The 26221-nt window shown below is 44.4% G+C and overlaps 1 protein-coding gene across 1 annotated transcript; it reads left to right on the top strand.

Moving 5' to 3' along the window:
- Positions 1–386: 386 nt before the first annotated feature.
- On the top strand, positions 387–26167 carry LOC106570660 (phosphatidylinositol-3-phosphatase SAC1-A). Its single transcript, XM_045695038.2, has 20 exons — positions 387–587; positions 2517–2614; positions 3425–3499; positions 3871–3998; positions 7283–7432; positions 9734–9793; positions 10056–10089; positions 11290–11391; positions 11565–11650; positions 13578–13664; positions 13780–13848; positions 17186–17265; positions 17397–17495; positions 17936–18074; positions 18728–18797; positions 21341–21413; positions 21784–21877; positions 22094–22186; positions 22396–22453; positions 22663–26167. The coding sequence occupies exons 1-20, from the start codon at positions 559–561 to the stop codon at positions 22797–22799; spliced, it is 1761 nt and encodes a 586-aa protein (XP_045550994.1). The 5' UTR covers positions 387–558; the 3' UTR covers positions 22800–26167.
- The last annotated feature ends 54 nt before the right edge of the window (positions 26168–26221 follow it).

The raw sequence follows: 26221 nt of genomic DNA, 5'->3' as shown, positions 1-26221 counted from the left end.
TTGTAATCCTTTTCTGAATATTCGATGGGGGTTATTGACGTCAACCACCTGAATTAAACTAGCCTCTTGTCATGAATATGCATAGCCATCTGGAGACAACTCTGATATGTAGTGTTTTTTTCTCAAATTTGCCGGGATGTCACGTGTCCTACTTACGTCAGTATGCTCGTAACAACTTAAGCATTACGAAACTTATATTCGATCAAATAAACCTCAAGTAGCAAATAAGCCATTATTTTTTTTTGTTTACCAAATTCGACACTCATTGACCGACATACAAAAACTCCATGCTTGGAGGGCTTAACAACGAAAAACCGCCACCAGCTGGAGGTAGACTGATTTTCCTCGGTGTTGGTGTTGGTGTTGGGCTTCTCTCTTCCTCTTCCTCTCTAATACCTCAGTGCACTGAGTTTGCAGATTTTTTTATTTATTTTTAACGTTTTTTATTAATTTCCCGCAACCAGTAGTGGGCGGCAATACACCATTTCCGGTGTTGTCCGCCGTAAAACACCACCACCGAAGAAGATTATTAAGGTCAGATTGATACAAGAAGTGAAGATGCCGACTGCCTACGAGAGGTTCAATTTGTAAGTATTGTGCTTCTCTTTTAAATGTAATTAAACGACACCGATCAAGTATACTCAATATCAGGTTCACGGTTTCACCCAAAGAGACGACGTGTCATAATCTTCTCATGAATTTCAAAATTCGGGTTGACATCAGCTAGTTAGCTTAATTGCCTGTTTAATGCTAGCTAAAGCTAACAATCAATGGCAATCCAGTCTAGAACTCGCTTAACTACCTAGTTAACAAGCTAACTACCTATTTGTCTAGATTAATGGCACGACGAAATTACATTAATGTTGTATAAGCAGTTGCCTGTCATTTCAGTTTCGTAGTCAGCTAATTAGCTTGTGTAGTTGCAATTTTAAAAAATAAAATAAAAAAACATAATTGTCTTATTGTTTGCTGGTAAACAAGTCATATGGATAAGCAGCAGGGGTAACACTGACCAGAGACCTGGTCTTTCAGCTATATGATATACAATACATGGAGTAGCCTACAGGGTGGGCAATCAGACCAATGGTATATCAGTCCAAGTTTTGCATAACATTTTATTTTTTGCTGTCTTTGTAGTGGGTGTGACACACTTTGCAGGACATATTGGGCAACATTGGGTTGGGGATCTGAATAGCTGACTGAGTGGCTCAAAATGACAAGTAAACGGGCCAAGTCAGTAGTAGATGTATTAACACAACAATGGTGCTCATGAAGTATTGATGCTGTATCAGAGGTGGCACTGATAGCTCGTTGAGAATAGGTATCTGCCAATACAACGGCCATGAACAGGTTCTAACCTACTTTTGGTTGTTAAATTCAGTCACAACTTCATGTCAAGTCATGCAAGCAGCCAATATGGAGTGGTTGTTATGCCAGCAGTGTATCTGGTTGTCCCAGGCTTTCCTGTGGCATGAGAATATGTTGAAAAGCCCCTAACAATAAGGCTTTTGTCTGGCAGAAACTTCTCCTCAGTCCTCACTTATAGCTCAGGGTAGTGCATGGCGGCACTCCATTCTACAGACTTTGTCGCCCAGAAATGAGGCCACGTGTTTCTGGTGCTGGATTTTCAAGCTCTGAGAAAGCCTGCTTGTAGGTTAAGTTGTTCAGCCCGTTTATGCTGCTATAGGAAATCAATCATAGCCAGAGACAGAGAAACACCTTTGTTACACGGTACATTGTTCTTTGCCGTTCCTTTTAGGCCTAAATGTTCTTTGTTTGCACAGGCGTGGATGAGCTTTTGTAGGCTAGGCTTACTCTGTTTTGTGTCATACAAGACCTAGGCTAAGACAAGTGTTGCAGTCTTTCTTTGTCTCTTGCTGAATGCACCATTTTTAAGCCTAATCATTGAAGCAATTCATGTGGTACAAAACTCACTGACAGGCAGTGGTGTAGAAGAGAGTTGTCTTAATGCAGACAGTTGCAATGCTCAGTCCTCTTGAGCGAACCTGTTTAAACGTCTGACGGTGCAGGTCTGTTGTGATATTAAGCTTACATCATTACATGCCATGCTCTCTAAGCTCAGCAAGAAATGGGACAAGCAGTGCAACATGTAACTATGGAGACAGAAACCACCAAGTTGCTTATTCTGGTATTTCCTCTGTCTGACGTCACCACTGTGGCACTGGCAAGCAAGCTAAACATAAACCGTCGCTGTGTAGCCATTGTTCTTCCGGTTTGGTGCAGGACAGTGCTTCTTCAGACTGTAGTGTTAATCAGTTGGCATTATCCACGTTTGTCTGCCTGTCTGCCCTGTGATTAATAATCCTGAGGTTTATTACATCTCTGTAATGTGCTGCATCTCAGGTGGCCGATAACCTTTCTGTACATTTCACTCTTTATTGCTCTTCATGTCACTGGATGTTCTCTGTAACGTGCTCCGGGTTGAAGTATTCCCTAGGTACTTCACCCTAGTCCGCAACATACTTGACCTCGTTATTCCCCCTCCCTTCCCACAGGCACACCAGCCCAGAGAAGTTCTACATTGAGGCCTGTGATGATGGGGTGGAGGCAGTTCTGGCCATCGACAGGGTGTCCAATGAGATGACCCTGACTGGTAAGACTTAGTGCACAATGTAGCAAAACGCTTTGCAACAGAACCAAAAACAAGCATTTCTTAATAGATTAATTCAGGTATGTTCCTCCCTGTTTTGGCTTCCGTTTGGATTCTAGTGAATACGATGCTAGTGGCTTCAATGGGAAGATTGTCAACACAAAACAGAAATACGCTGCCATTGATTGGCGTGAGTCAAGAGTTCAGGGTCAATACCGTTAGAATCCCTGTCAGTTGATATGGACATGAAGCTGCTCTGAGTTGCTATGTAAATAGTGGACCCCTGCTCATGGTTCTAACCATGCCATGACCCTTCAATGGCCCCATCTCATACTCTGTACGAGTGCCTTGCCTCGTTGCCGAGAGGGTTTTTCTAGGTATCCAATGGAGTTCCTGAAGTGAGGAAGTTATGAATAGTGGCCGTGGCCAATGGCTCTGTTTCTGATCAACGTTTTATAGACCCTCCTCTGTGCCACAGAGACGTGTAGATGTTTTTAAAGCTAGTTTCCTGCAGTTCTACGCATGTTGCCGTGGCTTACACTGTGTTCTTATGGTATCCCAGTGACTTAAACATTTATTACAAAATCAATTCCATTACCTTTTCAGAAATGTGGATTCTCCCAGTCTGGTTTTTATTTTGGTGATTGTTAGTTCTCAGATTATATTTTAAGATGTATCGCTCCATATCTTTTCTACATACGTTATGGGATATCTGGTTTGAGTTTTTTTTAATGTTTATACTGAAAAAACGTTTTACCATCTCAAAAACGAAACGATTAAGGTGAAACACTGATTTTACTCTTATTTCTTTAGGGAAGAAGGATGTTCCGCCGTCAGCCAACACCAGGCCCATCTGTGGCATCATGGGGACCGTCCGCCTGGTGGCAGGTAGGTCCACAGCCTGACCACACTGGGCTGGTCCTGTATATGTTGTCACACAAGATGTAGGCCTACCACTTTGTGCGCCCCAACAATATCTCCTTAATTCTGAAGGGTGGACTCGTTCACTACTTCCCACAAATCTAAAAACATTGGATTGGTGGAGGCGTGGTCGAGCCACTAGTGGGAGTTTCCACCATATTCCTTAGAGCAGTAATTTACTTTCAAATGAGTTGGAAGTGAACAAGTGCACACTTTGGAAGAACGGAGAGCTCATTTGGACGTAACTTCCGTCTTGTCCCACAAGATGTAACGCGTCACTGTTTAGATGTGGGGCTGACCAGCCTGCCATGTTAACCCATGGATTTCCCCTCTCACAGGGATGTACCTGATTGTCATCACCAAGAAGAGGAACGTGGGCAGCCTCTTGGGTCACGCTGTGTGGAAGGCAGTGGATTTTGATGTCATTTCCTACAAAAAGACTGTGCTTCACCTCACTGAGAACCAGGTGACAAACACGCTCTGGCACATTTTTAGGGATATTTTTTATTTTTTTTGTATGTTATTTAAATTTGTTTCATTTTAGACTATAGTTAGAAACAGAGGGAGAGACAGGCAAGTGAGAGAACAGTAGGAAGGGTGGCTGTGTTTATTGAACCCCAGTCTCTGGTGGTAAATGGCGTATATGTGACTAGCCAGGGTTGTTACCACTTCCTATTCCAATATGCAGCACTGTCAGCTGATTTTGTTTCAGCCTCTTTCTAGATACTGTATGTGTATTCATTGATAATTGTTGCATGTTATCAGTACACAAGGAGAATTTGGTTAGAATTTATCCTAGTGTTTGCCAAGCAGTAGGGAAAGCACACTCCCATGGAAACAGTCCACAGCTCTGAGGAAATGGCCAATATACAGTGTCTTTGAACCAAAGGGGACCTAGCTACAGTAGTGTTAGGATGGCTAACAGACAGTAGCTTTTGAACTAGATCGAACCTCCTGTTTCAACAACAAGCTGCTTTGCCTTTACTCCCTACTGTTGGAATCACACAATGACAAAGTTAGTATGTAATTTCAGTGACGCAGGCCATGTACATTATTCATCAAGGCTGGCTATTCCTGTAGTGCTAATTGAAAGAGCAGCCTTGGCTTGAGACTGTAAGGTTACATCACAAATGGTATCCTTTTCCCTATACTACTTTTGATGGGACTCTAGTGCACTACAAAGGGAATAGGGTGCCATTTGGGACTTAACTTAAGTCATTGTAACTGCCACCGGGGAGTTTAGAGACGTACCACAGCCCGGCCGGAGCAACGCTGGCTAGCGGCCCGGCCGGAGCAACGCTGGCTAGCGGCCCGGCCGGAGCAACGCTGGCTAGCGGCCCGGCCGGAGCAACGCTGGCTAGCGGCCCGGCCGGAGCAACGCTGGCTAGCGGCCCGGCCGGAGCAACGCTGGCTAGCGGCCCGGCCGGAGCAACGCTGGCTAGCGGCCCGGCCGGAGCAAGTTTACACTGAATTGCCTTTATTAAGGAAAATGTAATTTGTCACTGATTTTAAAAAATATATATACATACATATTTTATTTTTGGCCCATACACCACCACTCTTTTAGAGGACAGAAAAAACATGTAATATATATATATATATTACATGTTTTTTCTTTTGTTACATGTAAACTACACAGATTTGACATGCACTACATGTATGTGGACACCTGCTCGTCGAACATCTCATTCCACAATCATGGGCAATACTCCTGGAGTTGGTCCCTCCTTTGCTGTTATAATAGCCTCCACTCTTCTGGGAAGGCTTTCCACTAGATGTTGGAACATTGATGCAGGGACTTGCTTCCATTCAGCCATGAGCATTAGTGAGGTCGGGCACTGATGTTGGGCAATTAGGCCTGGCTAGCAGTCGGCGTTCCAATTCATCCCAAAGGATGTTCGTTGGGGTTGAGGTCAGGGCTCTGTGCATGCCAGTCAAGTTCTTCCATACCGCTCTGTAGCCATTTCTATAATGACCTCACTTTGTGCACAGGGGCATTGGCATGCTGAAACAGGAATGAGCCTTCCCCAAACTGTTGACACAAAGTTGGAAGTACAGAATCATCTAGAATGTGGCTCTAAGGGGCCTAGCCCAAACCATGAAAAACAGCCCCAGACCATTATTCCTCATCCACCAAACTTTACAGTTGGCACTATGCATTGGCATTGCGCATGGTGAACTTAGACTTGTATTTGGCTGCTCGGCCATGGAAACCCATTTCATGAAGCTCCAGAAGAACAGTTCTTGTGCAGATGTTGAGTCCAGAGGCAGTTCGGAACTCGGTCGTGAGTGTTGCAACAGAGGACAGACAACTTTTACACGCTTCAGCACTCGGCGGTCCCGTTCTGGGAGCTTGTGTGGCCTACCACTTCGTGGCTGAGACGTTGTTGCTCCTAGACGTTTCCACTTTACAATAACAGCACTTACAGTTGACCAGGGCAGCTCTAGCAGGGCAGAAATTTGACGAACTGACTTGTTGGAAAGGTGGCATCCTATGATGGTGCCACGTTGAAATTCACTGAGCTCTTCAATACGGGCCCAGCCTACTGCCAATGTTTTTGTTCTATTTTTATACACCTGTCAGCAACGGGTGTGTCCACATACGGGTGTGTCCACATGTACATGGTTGTCACACTGTTTACTTGATGTTTTAAAGAAAGACATATTTTATTAGAATGGTCAGTGAAAGTTAAGTTTAGACCTAAATGCTTCAAGCGTTTAATACTTTTCATATTTCCATGAATGCCGTAGTGGAAACTGGGGCTGGAGATTAGTTTTGGAGGTGTTTTAATAAACATGAATGATTCCAAATGCCACCCTATTCCCTATGCAGTGAACTACTTTTGACCAGAGCACCCGGGGTGTGGGGAGAGAAGACAGACTGCACTCACTAGCAAAAACAGGATATAAAGTGCTGACATAATGCAGGGAAGCAGCTGCAGCCTCGTAGTGGGTGAGGAGGTATAGGACGAATCTCATTTGTATTTCCTTGCATCCTCTCTCCTTGCCGCCTCTTCAGAACGCATTGGAGAAGACCTGAGGAGGAACCTTGGACCTTCTCCAATACTGTTGAGAAGGACACAAGCAGATAGGATGTGAGGGATCGCGACAAGACGCTTTGGGAGAAGTCCTTGTGGGCGTACCCGGAGAGTCATTCATGTCTGTCTTCTCTCGCTCTCCCCCTCTCTCCCTGGGCTAACTGGCTTAGCATCCAGAATACAGATCCTATTAGACATGTGGAGGGAGGGGCCTTAATGCCTGGGGTTGCTCGGTAGCTGAAGTAAGAAGGGAATAGGGTGCTGCCGTTTGGGACGCAGAGATCATTAGAGGTTATCCATCCTAACCTCCACGTGCAGTAAAGCCCTGTGAGGGAGGTGAAGTGGACAAGGTTTAGATGGAAATCTAAAGACGGAGGGCTATTGTAATACGGAAATGTCAGCCATGCAATAACATAGTTATATATATATATATATATAGCCCCTTTATTTTTTTCTATTTTTTTTTACTCACTGGAGTCAATTGAGGCTGTGATACTGCTAATACTGACAATTTGATTCAGATGTATTTAAGTTGTTTATTGGTCGCCTGGTAAGATTTATTTCCATGTTTCTATAGCATGCTCTTTTAATTTCATATGATAACATCCCTGGCTTAACAGCCTCTTCTCACATTTCACATATACAACTCCTACAAACTGCACTGTCATGAGTTGTGCCCAGCCAGCTAATCTATGTTCTCTCCTCTCTCCAGACGCAAGACAACAAGACATTCCTGTCCATGATTAACAACGTGCTGACGACAGATGGATTCTACTTCTGCACTGACTATGACCTGACCCACACCCTTCAGAGACTGGCCAACGTCAGCCACGACTTCCAGGAGATGAGCCTGCTGGAGAGGGTGAGGAGAGAGAGAGAGAGAGAGAGGACTATTGTTTCTCTGGAATAAAGACCCTTTCCAGAAACAACCCTAGACCTTTCATAACCCTCTAGGCTCTTTTGTAGACCTGGAAAGATTTCGATATGAGCAGTATGGTAAACTATCTACCTCTATCAGAGGGCAAACACTCGTTTTATTTGTGTGTGACATTGCGGCCAGCTGTTTTTACTCGACACGAGGTGGTTAAATGGAAATGCATCATAGCAGGAAATTGTCGCATCTATTTTATATGCAAAAAAATGTTTTTTTTATAAAGCACAGGACAAATGAACAGAACACAGCTAGAGGCTGCACTCTTCACTATATAGTACTTTACTTTGAAACATGTTCCATAGGGTGACGGTATGGGGGGGGCGGACGGGGAACGGTATGGGGGGGCGGACGGAACGGTATGGGGTGGCGGGCGGACGGGGAACGGTATGGGGGGGGCGGACGGGGAACGGTATGGGGTGGCGGGCGGACGGGGAACGGTATGGGGTGGCGGGCGGACGGGGAACGGTATGGGGTGGCGGGCGGACGGGGAACGGTATGGGGGCGGATGGGGAACAGATAGTGACTCCTGTTCCATGTCTAAACTAGGGCCACACGTTCTTCTCACCATCAAACCAGTTGAACAAGGTTTCATTGGAGAAGAAAGTGAAAATCCTGTACACTATGTACACCTTCTGCACACGAGAGTAATGCCTCAGCTGAGACTGAGAAGGGGGGGGGGGTTGAAAAGGTCAATGTGTGTGTACACATGAGGGCAAGGTGACTAGTGTGGTTTACATGCATGGCAGGAGCCCAAACGCCACAGTTAATCTGGCAGTGACACTCCTCCAATATGGACGAGCCATGGATAACATCTAATGGGATAATACCACCAGGTAGATGAGACAGACCACATCCTGTGAAATATCTATTTTTAGACCAACATCTTTGATAATACTCTCTGACCTCAGTCTTCGTGGCTGACTAGCTTGGTACGCAGTAAAACAACTCTTATGCTCCTGAAATAAGCACTTCATCTAGATTTGAAAGAATTGGTTAGTTAAAAGCAATGGGGCGGTTAGCTCCACCTTGCCCTCGTCTAATCAGAGTAGTGGTGGAAGCTTTTAGGAGAATTGCGCGCTAATACATTGGCGACAGCATGTATGCCCTACCACATATGTTTCATGTCTCAGGGTATAGCCTGCCAAAGCCAGCATGTATAGAATGCCCTACCACATATGTTTCATGTCTCAGGGTATAGCCTGCCAAAGCCAGCATGTATAGAATGCCCTACCACATATGTTTCATGTCTCAGGGTATAGCCTGCCAAAGCCTGCATGTATAGAATGCCCTACCACATATGTTTCATGTCTCAGGGTATAGCCTGCCAAAGCCAGCATGTATAGAATGCCCTACCACATATGTTTCATGTCTCAGGGTATAGCCTGCCAAAGCCAGCATGTATAGAATGCCCTACCACATATGTTTCATGTCTCAGGGTATAGCCTGCCAAAGCCAGCATGTATAGAATGCCCTACCACATATGTTTCATGTCTCAGGGTATAGCCTGCCAAAGCCAGCATGTATAGAATGCCCTACCACATATGTTTCATGTCTCAGGGTATAGCCTGCCAAAGCCAGCATGTATAGAATGCCCTACCACATATGTTTCATGTCTCAGGGTATAGCCTGCCAAAGCCAGCATGTATAGAATGCGATAATTAACTAATATTTGCCGTATTCTAAACAATTCTCTTCTGCCAACGTATCGCCATGGCGAACTTGTACTCCTGTAGATCTGTAATAATTGGATGGTGAAACTTGTCAGCCAATCAGAAAAGAAAGGCGAAGCAATTCGCCTTGTCCTGCAGAGAAACACAAGCAGTAGGCATTTAGAATTAAATGTGGAGTTTTGTAGTTACGGAGACATCACGTGCCCTGCATACCTTCCAAATTATTCGGCAATAATATTTTTTGTTGTTGTGGGGGAACAGTTTCCATCATTTGTTGCCATAAGGAAAGTTGGACAGAATTAAAAATCCACCCCTGTCAAACAGATAAATGTTGTACGATCTTTAGAAAATGTTTCCTATATCAGCCTTTTACATTACACATGTTGCAGTGATTTAAAAAAAAAGAAAAAGTATTTTCTGTAATAAATGGAACGCTCGGTCAATGGAAACCTGGCTATTGTCTGCTCAAACGGATTCAGTGGAAATAATTTACTGCAGGTTAGACGGATTAAGGAATTGATTGACTCTATGACTGACTGATTGGTTCTCCTGTTTCTAGGCAGATCAGAGGTTTGTGTGGAATGGAAGCCTCCTGAGAGAGTTCCTTACCCAGCCGGAGGTGAGTGATATGAAGATGACATCACAACACCTCAACCTGTTTGCATTATAACACATGTCCACAGTCTTAATTCATTGTTTCTTATTCTGACGTATCAGAGGTAATAGTATTAGAATATGGACAAGATAACATCAACCTTACCCCTTCGAAATGATCTGTTTTAACAATAACTCACTATAGATGACCACAGTCGTTGTTCTTCGTTGTAATATATCCAGTGACAAAGTTTCAAAAAAAATATTATCTTTGTTTCCCTTTTCAGCTCCACAAGTTTGCGATCCCTGTTGTCCATGGATGTATCCTTTTCACCGTCTTGCTTTGTTCCCACTGATCTTTCTTGTAGTAATAATCAGTGGAACCACATAAGAGTTTGAATGGGTCTCTGAGTGTTCCAAGAACCAATTTCAACTCAGTGGAACTTAAATCATTCCCTCAGGGGCACTTTAGAAAGCCATTGCAAGGTCACAAATGATAGCATCCTCCACTTAGCGTGCAAGTACATTAGCATCCTCCACTTAGCGTGCAAGTACATTAGCATCCTCCACTTAGCGTGCAAGTACATTAGCATCCTCCACTTAGCGTGCAAGTACGTTAGCATCCTCCACTTAGCGTGCAAGTACGTTAGCATCCTCCACTTAGCGTGCAAGTACGTTAGCATCCTCCACTTAGCGTGCAAGTATGTTAGCATCCTCCACTTAGCGTGCAAGTACGTTAGCATCCTCCACTTAGCGTGCAAGTACGTTAGCATCCTCCACTTAGCGTGGCAAGTACATTAGCATCCTCCACTTAGCGTGCAAGTACATTAGCATCCTCCACTTAGCGTGCAAGTACGTTAGCATCCTCCACTTAGCGTGCAAGTACGTTAGCATCCTCCACTTAGCGTGCAAGTACGTTAGCATCCTCCACTTAGCGTGCAAGTACGTTAGCATCCTCCACTTAGCGTGCAAGTACGTTAGCATCCTCCACTTAGCGTGCAAGTACGTTAGCATCCTCCACTTAGCGTGCAAGTACGTTAGCATCCTCCACTTAGCGTGCAAGTACGTTAGCATCCTCCACTTAGCGTGCAAGTACGTTAGCATCCTCCACTTAGCGTGCAAGTACGTTAGCATCCTCCACTTAGCGTGCAAGTACGTTAGCATCCTCCACTTAGCGTGCAAGTACGTTAGCATCCTCCACTTAGCGTGCAAGTACGTTAGCATCCTCCACTTAGCGTGCAAGTACGTTAGCATCCTCCACTTAGCGTGCAAGTACGTTAGCATCCTCCACTTAGCGTGCAAGTACGTTAGCATCCTCCACTTAGCGTGCAAGTACGTTAGCATCCTCCACTTGGGTTAAGTCCCAAATGGCACCCTATTCCCTATATAGGGCACTACTTTTGCCCTGGTCAGTAGTGGTGCACTATATGGGGTATAAGGTGCCATTTGGGACGTGACCTTAGTACAATTTGGCCTGATGATGTAGCAGTGTATTAGGTGAGGTCCTTGACCCGGATCCAGTCGTCGTGATGAAGCCGTGCCGAGTCAACGGGAAGATCTTTGAATGGATCCTCATATCCAGGAGGAGCTGCTTCAGGGCTGGGGTCAGATACTACGTCAGAGGTAAGACACGGGTCACGTCCCGATTGGCACCCTGTGTCCTATGTAGTGCATTACTTTTGACCAGGGTCCATAGGGCTTTGGTGCCAATTGGGATGGAGCCATGGTACTGAGCAACACTGGAATGCTGCATAGGTAATATTCATTCTCTCATTATTCGTTTTTTTCCCCCTCAGGTATCGATTCTGAGGGCCACGCTGCTAACTTTGTGGAGACTGAACAAATTGTCCTGTACAATGGAGGAAGGGCTTCATTCGTACAGGTGAGTAGTGGTGGTAGCAGCGATGGCAGCGTGGGCAGTAGCAGCGCCAGCAGCAATAGTAGTGGTAGATGGTGGTCTGGGAAGAGTCTGGGAGAGAACGTATAGCCCTAGGCGATGCTGTTGGTTCATTCATTGTGCAGGGCGGCTTACAGTTAGCCTACAATTATAGTGAAATTGTATTTTGTTTTGAAAAGCCTAGTTATAGGGATTTTTTTAAAACATTTTAATAGTTAATTGGGTGACGCATTACCTTTAGCTGTACAGAAAATCTCACCACCGTGTGTTTCCATCTCCTCTCTCCTTTATTCCTTTCTGCAGTGTGCAGAGGGGCTGTCAACAGTCTAATGAAATATGTTTTGTTGTAAAAACATGTTACTATCAATGTTCCCGACCAGATTTCACTTGGTTTCCCAAAATGTAAGCACTGGATAGGAACAGGGTTGGAGAGCCCATGACATACAGAGTACTGGGTAACTACAGGAACAGGAACGGGGTAGAGGAGAGACCATGACATACAGAGTACTGGGTAACTACAGGAACGGGGTATGACATAGACTTTGGGCAGAATATTACCTGTCATGCAGCGAGAGCGTGTTCCTCAAACAGTGGTTTACACATGGAGTGAAATAAGTGTTATATTCATTTCTCAGCTGCTCATATTCAGCACAGCTCCGCTATAAAACCGAAGTAGCCTACCCAGCATCATTGAAAAACAGATCAGAGGGAAAACGTGCCGCCTCCATTCGGGCTATTGGAGTTCATACAGATAACATGTATTTCATCTCTTGTTCCTGTTTGTTCCTGCCCATTTTAATAATGGGCCATTCTAAATCAAAACTAATTGTATGTTTTAGTAAAGAAAATATGATCATCTGTTCAGCCTGATGCAAGGAACAGATCACAAGCTTTATAAAAATGACATGTGGGACTTCCTCAAATCATCAACAGCCTATAGAAGCATCATGCAGCCCGTATGTATGCATGTATGTGTTTTGATTTCTAAGACATTAAGGTTTATCATTTACAGGACCTGTTTCAAATGATCACTTTTACGCTCATCATAGCCACTTTGTGTACTTGCTCCGGAATGGGGGGACAAATGGCCATTATTTTATTCAGCTAAGTTCAAATATATTCTTCTTACTATAAAATAATGGCACTGGACTTATAAGCATATCTAGTCTGCTAAATGAACAAGCTTACAGCCTATGGCGTGGAGCATAGCCAGATAACATACAGTATCTAGTCTGCTAAATGAACAAGCTTACAGCCTATGGCGTGGAGCATAGCCAGATAACATACAGTATCTAGTCTGCTAAATGAACAAGCTTACAGCCTATGGCGTGGAGCATAGCCAGATAACATACAGTATCTAGTCTGATAAATGAACAAGCTTACAGCCTATGGCGTGGAGCATAGCCAGATAACATACAGTATCTAGTCTGATAAATGAACAAGCTTACAGCCTATGGCGTGGAGCATAGCCAGATAACATACAGTATCTAGTCTGCTAAATGAACAAGCTTACAGCCTATGGTGTGGAGCATAGCCAGATAACATACAGTAGACCAACTCATGTTCTGTTGTAAGGAATTATTATTATTTTTTTTCATAATGCTTCTTCTAAAGTAAATAATGGATTTATTTTGATGGTATATATTAAATGTATCTATTAGACATTTTTTTTTTTTTTTATGTAGATTTTCCAAAGGTGTGCATCAGCTGCTTGTATTCATTCAGCTTGAATGCACGGAGATGCTAAACGTGTTTGTCAATTACCGTGAGACCGGCAGTCTTTTGCATGACAGTAACCGGCTGGCAAAATTGAAAGACCGCCACAACCCTACTCTGAACCAATACAGAGAAATAAGAGCTTTTCAAAAAATCTAATTTTTTAAATGTTATTAAATATGTTTTCCGTCCACAGACGCGAGGCTCCATGCCCTTCTTCTGGTCTCAGAGGCCCAACCTGAAATACAAGCCCAAACCACTGATCAGCAAGAACACCAATCACGTAAGGACTTTCATATCTTCTGGTAGTTTCCCTTTATCTATTGCACTACCCACTCTGTGGCTCTCTTGTCGACCAAATCCTCAATTAACTAATTCTCCCCCAACTGTCTTCCTAGATGGATGGCTTCCAGAGGCATTTTGACTCCCAGGTCCTCATCTATGGAAAGCAGACCATTCTGAACCTGGTAGGACCCAAATGTCTTTGAAGCCTCACGATGGCTAAAACATATCACAGCATTGTGAGAGAGAAGCATTAGAAAGATTGATATACACTGCTCAAAAAAATAAAGGGAACACTTAAACAACACAATGTAACTCCAAGTCAATCACACTTCTGTGAAATCAAACTGTCCACTTAGGAAGCAACACTGATTGACAATACATTTCACATGCTGTTGTGCAAATGGAATAGACAACAGGTGGAAATTATAGGCAATTAGCAAGACACCCCCAATAAAGGAGTGGTTCAGCAGGTGGTGACCACAGACCACTTCTCAGTTCCTATGCTTCCTGGCTGATGTTTTGGTCACTTTTGAATGCTGGCGGTGCTTTCACTCTAGTGGTAGCATGAGACGGAGTCTACAACCCACACAAGTGTCTCAGGTAGTGCAGCTCATCCAGGATGGCACATCAATGCGAGCTGTGGCAAGAAGGTTTGCTGTGTCTGTCAGCGTAGTGTCCAGAGCATGGAGGCGCTACCAGGAGACAGGCCAGTACATCAGGAGACGTGGAGGAGGCCGTAGTAGGGCAACAACCCAGCAGCAGGACCGCTACCTCCGCCTTTGTGCAAGGAGGAGCAGGAGGAGCACTGCCAGAGCCCTGCAAAATGACCTCCAGCAGGCCACAAATGTGCATGTGTCTGCTCAAACGGTCAGAAACAGACTCCATGAGGGTGGTATGAGGGCCCGACGTCCACAGGTGGGGGTTGTGCTTACAGCCCAACACCGTGCAGGACGTTTGGCATTTGTCAGGGAACACCAAGATTGGCAAATTCGCCACTGGCGCCCTGTGCTCTTCACAGATGAAAGCAGGTTCACACTGAGCACGTGACCGACGTGACAGAGTCTGGAGACGCCGTGGAGAACGTTCTGCTGCCTGCAACATCCTCCAGCATGACCGGTTTGGCGGTGGGTCAGTCATGGTGTGGGGTGGCATTTCTTTGGGGGGCCGCACAGCCCTCCTTGTGCTCGCCAGAGGTAGCCTGACTGCCATTAGGTACCGAGATGAGATCCTCAGACCCCTTGTGAGACCATATGCTGGTGCAGTTGGCCCTGGGTTCCTCCTAATGCAAGACAATACTAGACCTCATGTGGCTGGAGTGTGTCAACAGTTCCTGCAAGAGGAATGCATTGATGCTATGGACTGGCCCGCCTGTTCCCCAGACCTGAATCCAACTGAGCACATCTGGGACATCATGTCTCGCTCCATCCACCAACGCCATGTTGCACCACAGACTGTCCAGGAGTTGGCCTCAGGAGACCATCCGCCACCTCATCAGGAGCATGCCCAGGCGTTGTAGGGAGGTCATACAGGCACGTGGAGGCCACACACACTACTGAGCCTCATTTTGACTTGTTTTAAGGACATTACGTGAAAGTTGGATCAGCCTGTAGTGTGGTTTTCCACTTTAATTTTGAGTGTGACTCCAAATCCAGACCTCCATGGGTTGATAAATTGAATTTCCATTGATTATTTTTGTGTGATTTTGTTGTCGGCACATTCAACTATGTAAAGAAAAAAGTATTTAATAAGATTATTTCATTCATTCAGATCTAGGATGTTGTTTAAGTGTTCCCTTTATTTTTTTGAGCTGTATGTATGTATGTATATATGTGTGTGTGTGTGTGTGTGTGTGTATATATATATATATATATATATATGTGTGTGTATATATATATAATATATATAATATATATATATAATATATATATATATATATATATATATATATATATATATATATATATATATATATATATATATATATATATATATATATATATATATATATATATATATATATATACTGAACAAAAATATAAACCCAACATGCAACAATTTCAAAGATTTTACTGAATTAAAGTTCATATAAGGAAATCGGTCAATTTAAATAAATTCATTGGGCCTTAATCAATGGATTTCACAGATATGCACAGATGCCTCATATTTTTTAAATGTAAAAGTAGGGACGTGGTTCAGAAACCAGTCAGTATCTGGTGTGACCACCATTTTGCCTCATGCAGCGCGACATCTCCTTCCTTCGCATAGAGTTGATCAGGCTGTTGATTATGGCCTGTGGAATGTTGTCCCACTCTTCAAAGGCGGTGCGAAGTTTCTGGATGTTGGTGGGAACTGGAACACGCTGTCGATCCAGAGCATCCCAAACATGCTGAATGGGTGACATGTCTGGTGAGTATGCAGGCCATGGAAGAACTGGGACATTTTCAGCTTCCAGGAATTGTGTACAGATCCTTGCTACATGGGGCTGTGCATTATCATGCTGAAGCATGAGGTGATGACGGCGGATGAATATCACGACAATAGGCCTCAGGATCAGGAATATCAGGATCTCGTCACGGTATCTCTGTGCATTCAAATTGCCATTGATAAAATGCAATTGTGTTTGTTGTTTAACTTATGCTTGCCTATACCATAACCCCACCGCCACCATGGGGCACTCTGTTCATAACATTGACATCAGCAAACCGCTCGCCCATATGACGCCATACACGCAGTTTGCCATCTGCCCGGTCTTCATCCGTGAAGAGCACACTTCTCCAGCGTGCCAGTGGAAATCGAAGATGAGCATTTGCCTGTTGAAGTTGGTTACAACACCAAATTGCAGTCAGATCAAGACCCTGGTGAGGTTGACGGGCACGCAGATGAGCTTCCCTGAGACGGTTTCTGACAGTTTGTGCAGAAATACTTCGGTTGTGAAAATCTACAGTTTCATCAGCTGTCCGGGTGGCTCGTCTCAGACGATCCCTCAGGTGAAGAAGCTGGATGTGGAGGTCCTGAGCTGGCAGGCGGTTGTGAGGCTGGTTGAACATACTGCCAAATTCTCTACAACAATATTGAGACGGCCTATGGTAGAGAAATGAAAATTCAATTGTTTGGCAACAGCTCTGGTGGACATTCCTGCAGTCAGCATGCCAATTGCGCCCTCCCTTAAAACTTGAGCCATCTCTGGCATTGTTGTGACACAACTGCACATTTTAGTAGCTTGTTCTTGTCCCCAGCAGAAGGTGCACCTGTAATGATCATGCTGTTTAATCAGCTTCTTGATATGCCACATCTGTCAGGTGGATAGATTATCTTGGCAAAGGAGAAATGCTCACTAACAGGGATGTAAACCAATTTGGTAACAATTGAGAGAAATAAGCTTTTTGTGCAGTATGGAACATTTCTGGGATCTTTTATTTCAGCTCATGAAACATGGGACAAACAATGAACATGTTGCATTTAACAAAAAAAAAAAATGTTCAGTATAAGATGGTGTTTTTTTTCCCCTTCTTCCTCCAGATCAACCAGAAGGGTTCAGAGAAGCCACTGGAGCAAGCCTTTGCCAAGATGGTGACTGGCATGGAGAACAGCATGATCAAGTAAGAACCAAACACCGCTCTCCTGAACACCATCTCACCCATTGTCTTATCATTTCTATGATTTTTTTTTTTAGATGGAAGGATTCATTGATGGATCTAACACATCCACTCCTTGTTTCTTATGACTGCAGGTATGTAGCATTTGACTTCCACAAGGAGTGCAGCGGGATGAGATGGGATCGTCTGAGTATCCTGGTGGACAATGTGGCTGAGACACAAGATGAATACAGGTATTACTCTCCGTACTGACTATACATCAACAACCATACAAGACTCAGGTTAATGTTCTTTAGCAAGACGATTGGCATGTGAACACAGAAGAGGCAAATTGTCTTCTCCTCTACCCTTTATCTCTGGTCTGTCTTCAGGGTACAATGCCAGTGATTACATTACAGTCAGTGACTTCTGAAATTCCTCTGGGCATTAGACTTTTCCCAGGCTGCATCCCAAGTGGCAGCCTATTCCCTTCCATTGGGGCTCAAGTTGATGGTGCACTATATAGGGAATAGGGTGCCATTTGGGACTCATATAGCCTTGTCTCCTGATGACCCCTCTGTTGTCTCCCTGCAGAGGGAGCGGTAGGTGGTGTTCCAACGTTACAGTGCTGTCACTGGCTCTGTGGATATGTGTTCTCCTAGCCTTGTCTCCTGACTCCTCTGTCTCCCTGCAGCTACTTCATGGTAGACACAGAGGGGAAGGTGTTGTCCCAGCAGAAGGGGACGTTCCGCAGTAACTGCATGGACTGTCTGGACCGCACCAACGTCATCCAGAGCATGCTGGCCCGCCGCTCCGTACAGTCCCAGCTACAGGTAGGAAGTCCTCCAGAGCTGGCCCGCCGCTCCGTACAGTCCCAGCTACAGGTAGGAAGTCCTCAATAGCTGGCCCGCCGCTCCGTATCGTCCCAGCTACAGGTAGGAAGTCCTCCAGAGCTGGCCTGCCGCTCCGTACAGTCCCAGCTACAGGTAGGAAGTCCTCCAGAGCTGGCCCGCCGCTCCGTACAGTCCCAGCTACAGGTGGGAGCTAGGAGGGTTGCACTCGTTATTACTTGAAACCCCCTTGTTTCACACACTGGGGCGTTATCCTTCTGACCGTTAGAGATGAGAGGCAGAGGGTTGAACAAAGACAACCAGTGGCTACTGTTTCCCAAAGTATTATTGCCAGTTTATTTTAGAGAACAAGCAGGGAGAGGTCTTCCCTGTGGCTCAGTTGGTAGAGCATGGTGTTTGCAACGCCAGCATGGTGTGTGCAACGCCAGGGTTGTGGGTTCGATTCCCACGGGGGGCCAGTACAACAACAACAAAAAATGCATGAAATGAAATGTATGTACTCACTACTGTAAGTCGCTCTGGATAAGAGCGTCTGCTAAATGACTAAAATGTAAACGACTGAGGCCTGTCCCTAGTTCCCGACCCTATCACCTTCTAAATGGACTTATGTATGCTTGTTTGGTGGTTGTCCACAGAGGATGGGTGTCCTGCATGTGGCCCAGCGGATTGAGGAACAGGCCGATTTTGAGAAGATCTATAAGAATGGTAAGTTGGCCCCGCCCCTCTACAGCCTATGAATGGCAGCTGCTTTAGGCCTTTTCACACTGCATTATCTTAGCCCAGGGTTTCTCCTAACCCTTAGCCCAGGGTTTCTCCTAACCCTTAGCCCGGGACTTCTCCTAACCCTTAGCCCGGGACTTCTCCTAACCCTTAGCCCGGGACTTCTCCTAACCCTTAGCCCGGGACTTCTCCTAACCCTTAGCCCGGGACTTCTCCTAACCCTTAGCCCGGGACTTCTCCTAACCCTTAGCCCAGGACTTCTCCTAACCCTTAGCCCGGGACTTCTCCTAACCCTTAGCCCAGGGTTTCTCCTAACCCTTAGCCCGGGACTTCTCCTAACCCTTAGCCCGGGACTTCTCCTAACCCTTAGCCCGGGACTTCTCCTAACCCTTAGCCCGGGACTTCTCCTAACCCTTAGCCCGGGACTTCTCCTAACCCTTAGCCCGGGACTTCTCCTAACCCTTAGCCCGGGACTTCTCCTAACCCTTAGCCCGGGACTTCTCCTAACCCTTAGCCCGGGACTTCTCCTAGCCCTTAGCCCGGGACTTCTCCTAGCCCGGGACTTCTCCTAACCCTTAGCCCGGGACTTCTCCTAACCCTTAGCCCGGGACTTCTCCTAACCCTTAGCCCGGGACTTCTCCTAACCCTTAGCCCGGGACTTCTCCTAACCCTTAGCCCGGGACTTCTCCTAACCCTTAGCCCGGGACTTCTCCTAACCCTTAGCCCGGGACTTCTCCTAACCCTTAGCCCGGGACTTCTCCTAACCCTTAGCCCGGGACTTCTCCTAACCCTTAGCCCGGGACTTCTCCTAACCCTTAGCCCAGGGTTTCTCCTAACCCTTAGCCCGGGACTTCTCCTAACCCTTAGCCCGGGACTTCTCCTAACCCTTAGCCCGGGACTTCTCCTAACCCTTAGCCCAGGGTTTCTCCTAACCCTTAGCCCGGGACTTCTCCTAACCCTTAGCCCGGGACTTCTCCTAACCCTTAGCCCGGGACTTCTCCTAACCCTTAGCCCAGGGTTTCTCCTAACCCTTAGCCCGGGACTTCTCCTAACCCTTAGCCCAGGGTTTCTCCTAACCCTTAGCCCAGGGTTTCTCCTAACCCTTAGCCCAGGGTTTCTCCTAACCCTTAGCCCAGGGTTTCTCCTAACCCTTAGCCCAGGGTTTCTCCTAACCCTTAGCCCAGGGTTTCTCCTAACCCTTAGTTAAAATCAGCCCTTGACTAAGGAGAGGATGTCAGCCCTTGACTAAGTGTAGTGTGTGTGTGTGAACGCAGATTTTGAGTGTCATATGAAGTTGATCTGTGGTCCCTCACACTATTCTTGGGTGACCACATGTCCCGAATTGTGTGGGACAGTCCCGCATTTTGTCCCTAATTTTTACCCCTAATTTAGGGTAAAAATTACACTCCCCCCCCCCCCCCCCCCCCCCCTTAACTACAAAAAGTGTGCTTCTGAGGAAGAGCTACAAAAGTAAATGGCTGTAATAGGCTGAAAGATATCCGGTAATTTCGTCTAAATTGTGAGGCTCTCCATGTTCATTAGTTTCTCATTCAACATATTTTCTGTTACTTCACTACCGTTTTTTTAAAAGCCTCCCTTCTTAACTGTTTTCCATTCCCTGAGAACAACCAGAAATGTTTCCTTGGCCAAATATTCCCAGCTCCACGTGGTCTCGTATATGCATCACCACATTTTGCGCGAGGCAAAAAGAGTAGGCTACGCGCATCAATCAATCAATCAATCAAGCTCGTTGGGCGCAGGGGTGTAGAGCTGCCAGAGCGCCTCCACCACTTCTCACAATGGTGCTTGTTTACTAAAATTCGTTCCGAGCGGGATCAATGTCTTGGAAGATCACACAATGTTTCATTTGTATTCTACATAACACAACCAAATATAATAACATTACTATCACACAACAACACCTAATTTCTTATTCTATTTTACGATGGTTAGCTGAATAGTCCCCAGAAAATGCTCATGCTGCCAAAACTCAAATGCAAGCCACTAGGAAGAATTTGCTTGGATTGAAACGAATACAGGAAGTATTCAGGAAGGCTATATACACTTAACACAATCTGCTCTAATTTGCTCATGGAAAAAGTAATTGAAAATCTAAATGCATATTCCCATGAAACTGATTGAGATCAAATTATTGCAGTTTTCATTGGTAAAACGTGAAGAATTATCATGAACTATTGGCTGATGGCCTATGGTGAAATGAGTTATGCCTAACTTGGTGTTTGAGGGTGTTAAATGTACACTTTTCTTGATACAATGTGTGTAGGCAGATGTTGTAATTGGAGGATGCATTTTGTGTGTATTCTGTAATGATATTTAATAGGCTACTCTGTCGGTACAAACTTTGAGAAATTCTGACGTCATTTACGGGGGGGGGGTGCTGCCAACACTTTGTATTCGTGCAGGCTACACTGTCCCGCAAAATCATTCTGTTGTCCCGCATTTGGGTATTTCTCTGCTCACTAATAATGTCTGTCCGTGTTATCTATATTTTTGTTTCTCTGCACTAGCTTGGGCTGACAATGCCAACGCATGCGCCAAGCAGTACGCTGGCACGGGAGCCCTGAAGACTGACTTCACAAGGTATTGAACATCCGTGTGCTGCTGACCTACATGTCTTCAGACATTATGCTTGTGATGTTGAAGGTCAACTGTTGGTCGTGCGGCTTCAATTTGAGGTCCCTTGTGCTTAATTGATATGTGGACTTTCTAGGTACTAGCTGGTTGGTGTGTACAAGTAGATAATGTGCCTTTTTGGCCATGAGTTGTAGTGTTTTGATGGTTATTTTCTACACCAGATTGATGCCATTCAGTTAGTATTGCTATGTGGACATAATGGCAGACTGTCTTTCTGGTTATTTGTGACGCGTGTCACGCGTCCTTGTTGGGGGAAAGTTTCATATGTGTTGACGGTGATTGTTATTGATGTTTGTTATTTCCTGTCCTTCATCAGGACAGGGAAGAGGACCCAGATGGGTTTGGTGATGGATGGAGTGAACTCTGCCATCCGGTACTACAAGAATAACTTCTCTGACGGATTCAGACAAGTACGTCTGGTTTTTCAGTTTAAAAGCCTAGAAAAATGACATGAGTTAATTTAGTGAACTACATAAGGTAGTCAGTAATAAATTATTATATCAGAAATCTACTGTATAGTTGGAAGTTTTTTTTCTATAGACCAATATTGCTTTCCTCATTATTTTTGCTTTGTTAGTTGTCAGCCCTTTGTTGCTCAAAGGGTATGTGTGTTTTCTTGTCTCCAGGATTCCATTGATTTGTTCCTTGGAAACTATGCTGTTGATGAAACGGACAGCCCCACTCCACTCCGCATCCAGAAGGACTGGAAGTTCCTCACGGTCAGTCGCATCTTCATTACTGCTGAGAGATGGAGACCGGTATCATAGGAGTGGGGAGATGCCTTTTTCGGGATGTCCAGACTGATCAGTCATGTTTTGTCCATTCACTTTACACGACTAGATCTCTGGTCCTCTCCTCCCATTTTAATATGGAGTTCTGCCCCCCCCCCATACTATGAGTAATGTATTTTGTTATCTTTGTCTTGCAGCTGCCCATCATCATGGTGGTTGCATTCTCCATGTGTATCATCTGTCTCCTCATGGCTGGTAAGAAAACCACTGTTAATCTCACTCTGACAAGTCAATTTTAGCCTTTTAACTCTAACCCTACTAACTTCGGGACACAAGGGCGTGCTTGCTTGTTCTGGTTATGTCCATATCCATAAAATGTGTTGATCTCTGGTCACAAAAATCACTTTCTCTCTGTATATCTTTGTGTACTTTATTGGTTGTTCTCATGTCCCCCTCTTTCCCAGGTGACACATGGACTGAGACCCTGGCCTATTTGTTGTTCTGGGGCACTGCTGCTGCCGTCACCACTGCCGTCATAGTCTTCAACGGCCGTGACTTTGTGGACGCCCCCAAACTGGTGCAGAAAGAGAAGATGGACTGAACCTGTGTGTATGTGGAAAGCAGCTCGGCCCAGCATACTCCTATACCTCTTCATCTTCATTCAACTCTTCTTCCTCTTCTTCCTCCCGGCTGCTCGAGGCTCGGACTCTGTACTTAACTGCTCTCCACGCTGTCGTCCTAGGGGGGGCATCCCAAATGGCACCCTATTCCCTATATAGTGCACTTTAATGGGGTGCCATTTGGGAGGTAGCCTTATAGTTTCTATTGGGGTTTCTACTCAAACCCTGAACTCCAGTTTATCAGGCAGCAAACCCACTGAAGCTGGGCTGAACTGTAGTCTCCTATCACTCTCACACCTCCTTCACTTTCCAGGCCATCATCCTATTTCACATTCCTTAGATCATGGTGTATATTGACCTTATGTTTCATTTTGTTGTGTGGTGTTGGAGCGGGTTGGCGGTTGGCGTAGTCGGCCAACCGCGGTGACGGTTTAACCAACTTAAGGCACACACGGTTATTACAGAGGTCTCAGAAAACCTGTCATACTTCAGTGAATTGCAGTAGAGAATTCTTCATTTTCCATGAAGGCAATTTAAAAACAAGAGAATATTCATGTTATACATTAATTAATGTTTTCTTTGGTTTAACTTTTCTGTTTACTGTAATTTTTAAAATGCAATTATGTATTTTAAACTATAGGAATCCACAGAAAAACGGTTGGCATTTTCACAGGCACTAGAATGACGAATACATTGTTCAGAAAGATTACATGTTTTGGTTGTCCTCTTGAACGTAATAAGCCTTACTAAACTAATTTAAAGAAGAGCTATAAACTAGCTAGTTATCCTAGAGAAGAATGACGTGGTGGGGGGGAGAGTATGTCTTCCTACTATGAACATAATCATGTATAGTATTTATGATTCTATTTTTAAGTAAGAGTTTTGTGCTTCTCTTACCTTCTTATTTTTGCACTTTGGGTGAACATCTAAGAAGTTGCACATAGTATTTGATCTGAGAGGTGTGAAATCTTTCAATATTCATTCATTGTTGGTTATAGTGGTCACTATACCAGTGTTCTCCAACCCTGTTCCTGGAGAGCTACAGTCCTGTAGGTTCATTCCAACCCTTACCTAGCGCACCTGATTCTAATAATTAGCTATAGTCTTCCCTGTGGCTCGGTTGGTAGAGCATGGTGTTTGCAACGCCAGCATGGTGTTTGCAACGCCAGGGTTGTGGGTTCTATTCCCACAGGGTGCCAGTACAACAACAACAAAAAAATGCATGAAATGAAATGTATGAACTCACTACTGTAAGTCGCTCTGGATAAGAGCGTCTGCTAAATGACTAAAATGTAAATGTAGCTGGTTGATCAGCTGAATCGGGTTAGTTACAACTGGGGTTGAAGGTTTTCGCTTCAGGAGGGTAGCTCTCCAGGAACAGGGTTGGAGAGCCCTGCGCTATACCGTAGTTGTCATGTGGTGGCCATTTTCCAGCTGTTTATAATAACCTTGTCTTGTCAGTGTGTTTTTATAGTTGACGTCTCACACTATTTTGGAAGTGTTATGGTCTTGCTGAGTGTTTCCCCTAGCACTACTAAACCCTCAGTGGATTGAGTTTGACACTCCTGCTCTGGATCAGTGTTTTCCAAACCTGGTCCTCCAGGACCCCCCCCCAACAGTAAACCACTATTATTGTAACCCTTTACAAGCACACCTGATTCAACTAATCATCAAGCCCATCAATGAGCTGAACGAGGTGTGTTTTTGTAGCCCTTGACAATGAAACTGTACTGTTGGAGGACCAGGGTTGGAAAACACTGATTTTAGATACTGCCTTTACAAGCTTGCCCCTCAATGGATGAGGGGGTGGACTAAAGATAATCATTCCTTGTTCTCATGAATATGTTTTGAGTATGATTTAATGGGTTTTCAGGGTGTTTCCAGATGTACTGTATTCATTAGAGATTGTATTGTAGACTGTTTGTTGCTATATGCCTTTCTGTGCCTGCTTTCCAGCTCGGATTTCGATCTTGCATTCATAATACAGAAGTAGCTGTCATGGTGTAAATATTCTAGAACGTAATTGCAATTCCATTGCTCCTTTAGAATGTGTTATTGTAATCTGCCAGTGATTTACTACAAGCAGTTTTAGAGCTTTAGCTAAATTGGAATCATGTTGATATGCTAGAACTGTTTTATTCAAGCTGGGCAGTGGTAACCACAGAGGGGAGGACTAACTCAAGCTTGTTTACTGTGCTACCGTTATCTGTGTTTCCATGAACATATCCTTATAATTATATATACTGTATATTTTACATTAAGATTGTATGCTGAGCACTTAGTTGCAGAGACTATACTAAATGTAAAGATCAAGCAGTGAATTTTTTTTGTTTCCTTTTTCTGGGTGTAACTTTAGAAGAAATGTTTCCTGGTCTTTCGTGTGAGTCAACAAGAGCATTTTAAAGGTGTATGATTTTCCTGGTGAATATTTGTTTTTTTTATGGGGATTGGAAACTATCTTGGGCTTATGTTTTGAAAGTCTTTTATTTTGGAATATGGTTGTTGTATTCATGATTTAGTAGTGGATAATATTCCCCCCCCTCTTTCTTCATCACCATTCCTTGGTTGTTATTCAAAACCCTGAACATTAATTTCCTATGACCATAATACATTCTAACTGGACTGTGATGTAGCCTGGTCCCGGATCTGTTTGTGCTATAATGCCAATCCTTGTCATGACAAATTTTGTTTGGCATGACAATGGGTGACCATGGAATTCGAATGTTAGCACAAACAGACTGGAACCCAGGCTAGCTTTGAAGATTCTGGCTAGTAAATCAACTGAGGTCAGTTGTACACATACCTAAATATGGTCAATCCTCATTTACTTTTTTTTTTTTTTTAATTTTGCAAATGTAAGTGGCAGGCTGTTACTATGAAACTAGTTATTTATCGTCACAACGTGCTGTGACATTGGTTTGCTAGAAAGACCATATTCCCAGTTTGAAGCCGTGTAACTTCAGAAAATGTAAAAAGAAAATGACATCCTTCAAAAATTATGTTACTGAGTGGTTCAGGGATATGAGAGGATCAGTAGCTTGCTGCAGTTTTTAAAACCTTGACATCACATGGTTATACTTTTTTCAATCTGATTGGCTATAACCTAAAGAAAGTTCGATATTTAACTCGCAATGTAATTTAGAGGCTAGTTGCAGATGTCCAATTTCATAATGAATGGTCATATACCTGAATAGGCTATCCTGTCCTCTTGTCCGAGAACTAGGCGATGACCTGGCTGTGAATGCAATTATGTAAACTGTCAATTGACACATTATTCCCCACTTTGTAATTCCATGTGAGGTTTATGGATGATTTATCAATAAACGACTATTGAAAGAAAAAAATAAAATGTTTTTGTCTAAATTATTATTTTTTTAACATATTTTGGGCGTGAGTGGTATGA

This window comes from Salmo salar, chromosome 14 (genome assembly GCF_965601325.2).
Source record: "Salmo salar chromosome 14, fSalSal1, whole genome shotgun sequence".
NCBI lineage: Eukaryota > Metazoa > Chordata > Actinopteri > Salmoniformes > Salmonidae > Salmo > Salmo salar.
This window is presented reverse-complemented; position numbering and strand designations above follow the sequence as displayed.

Bases quoted from the DNA above. Each gene is read 5' to 3' on its own strand.
- LOC106570660 (XM_045695038.2), top strand. From the start codon at position 559: ATGCCGACTGCCTACGAGAGGTTCAATTT. The intron at 588-2,516 runs GTAAGTATTGTG...CCCTTCCCACAG, and splicing joins GCCTACGAGAGGTTCAATTT to GCACACCAGCCCAGAGAAGT. The intron at 9,794-10,055 runs GTGAGTGATATG...TTCCCTTTTCAG, and splicing joins AGTTCCTTACCCAGCCGGAG to CTCCACAAGTTTGCGATCCC.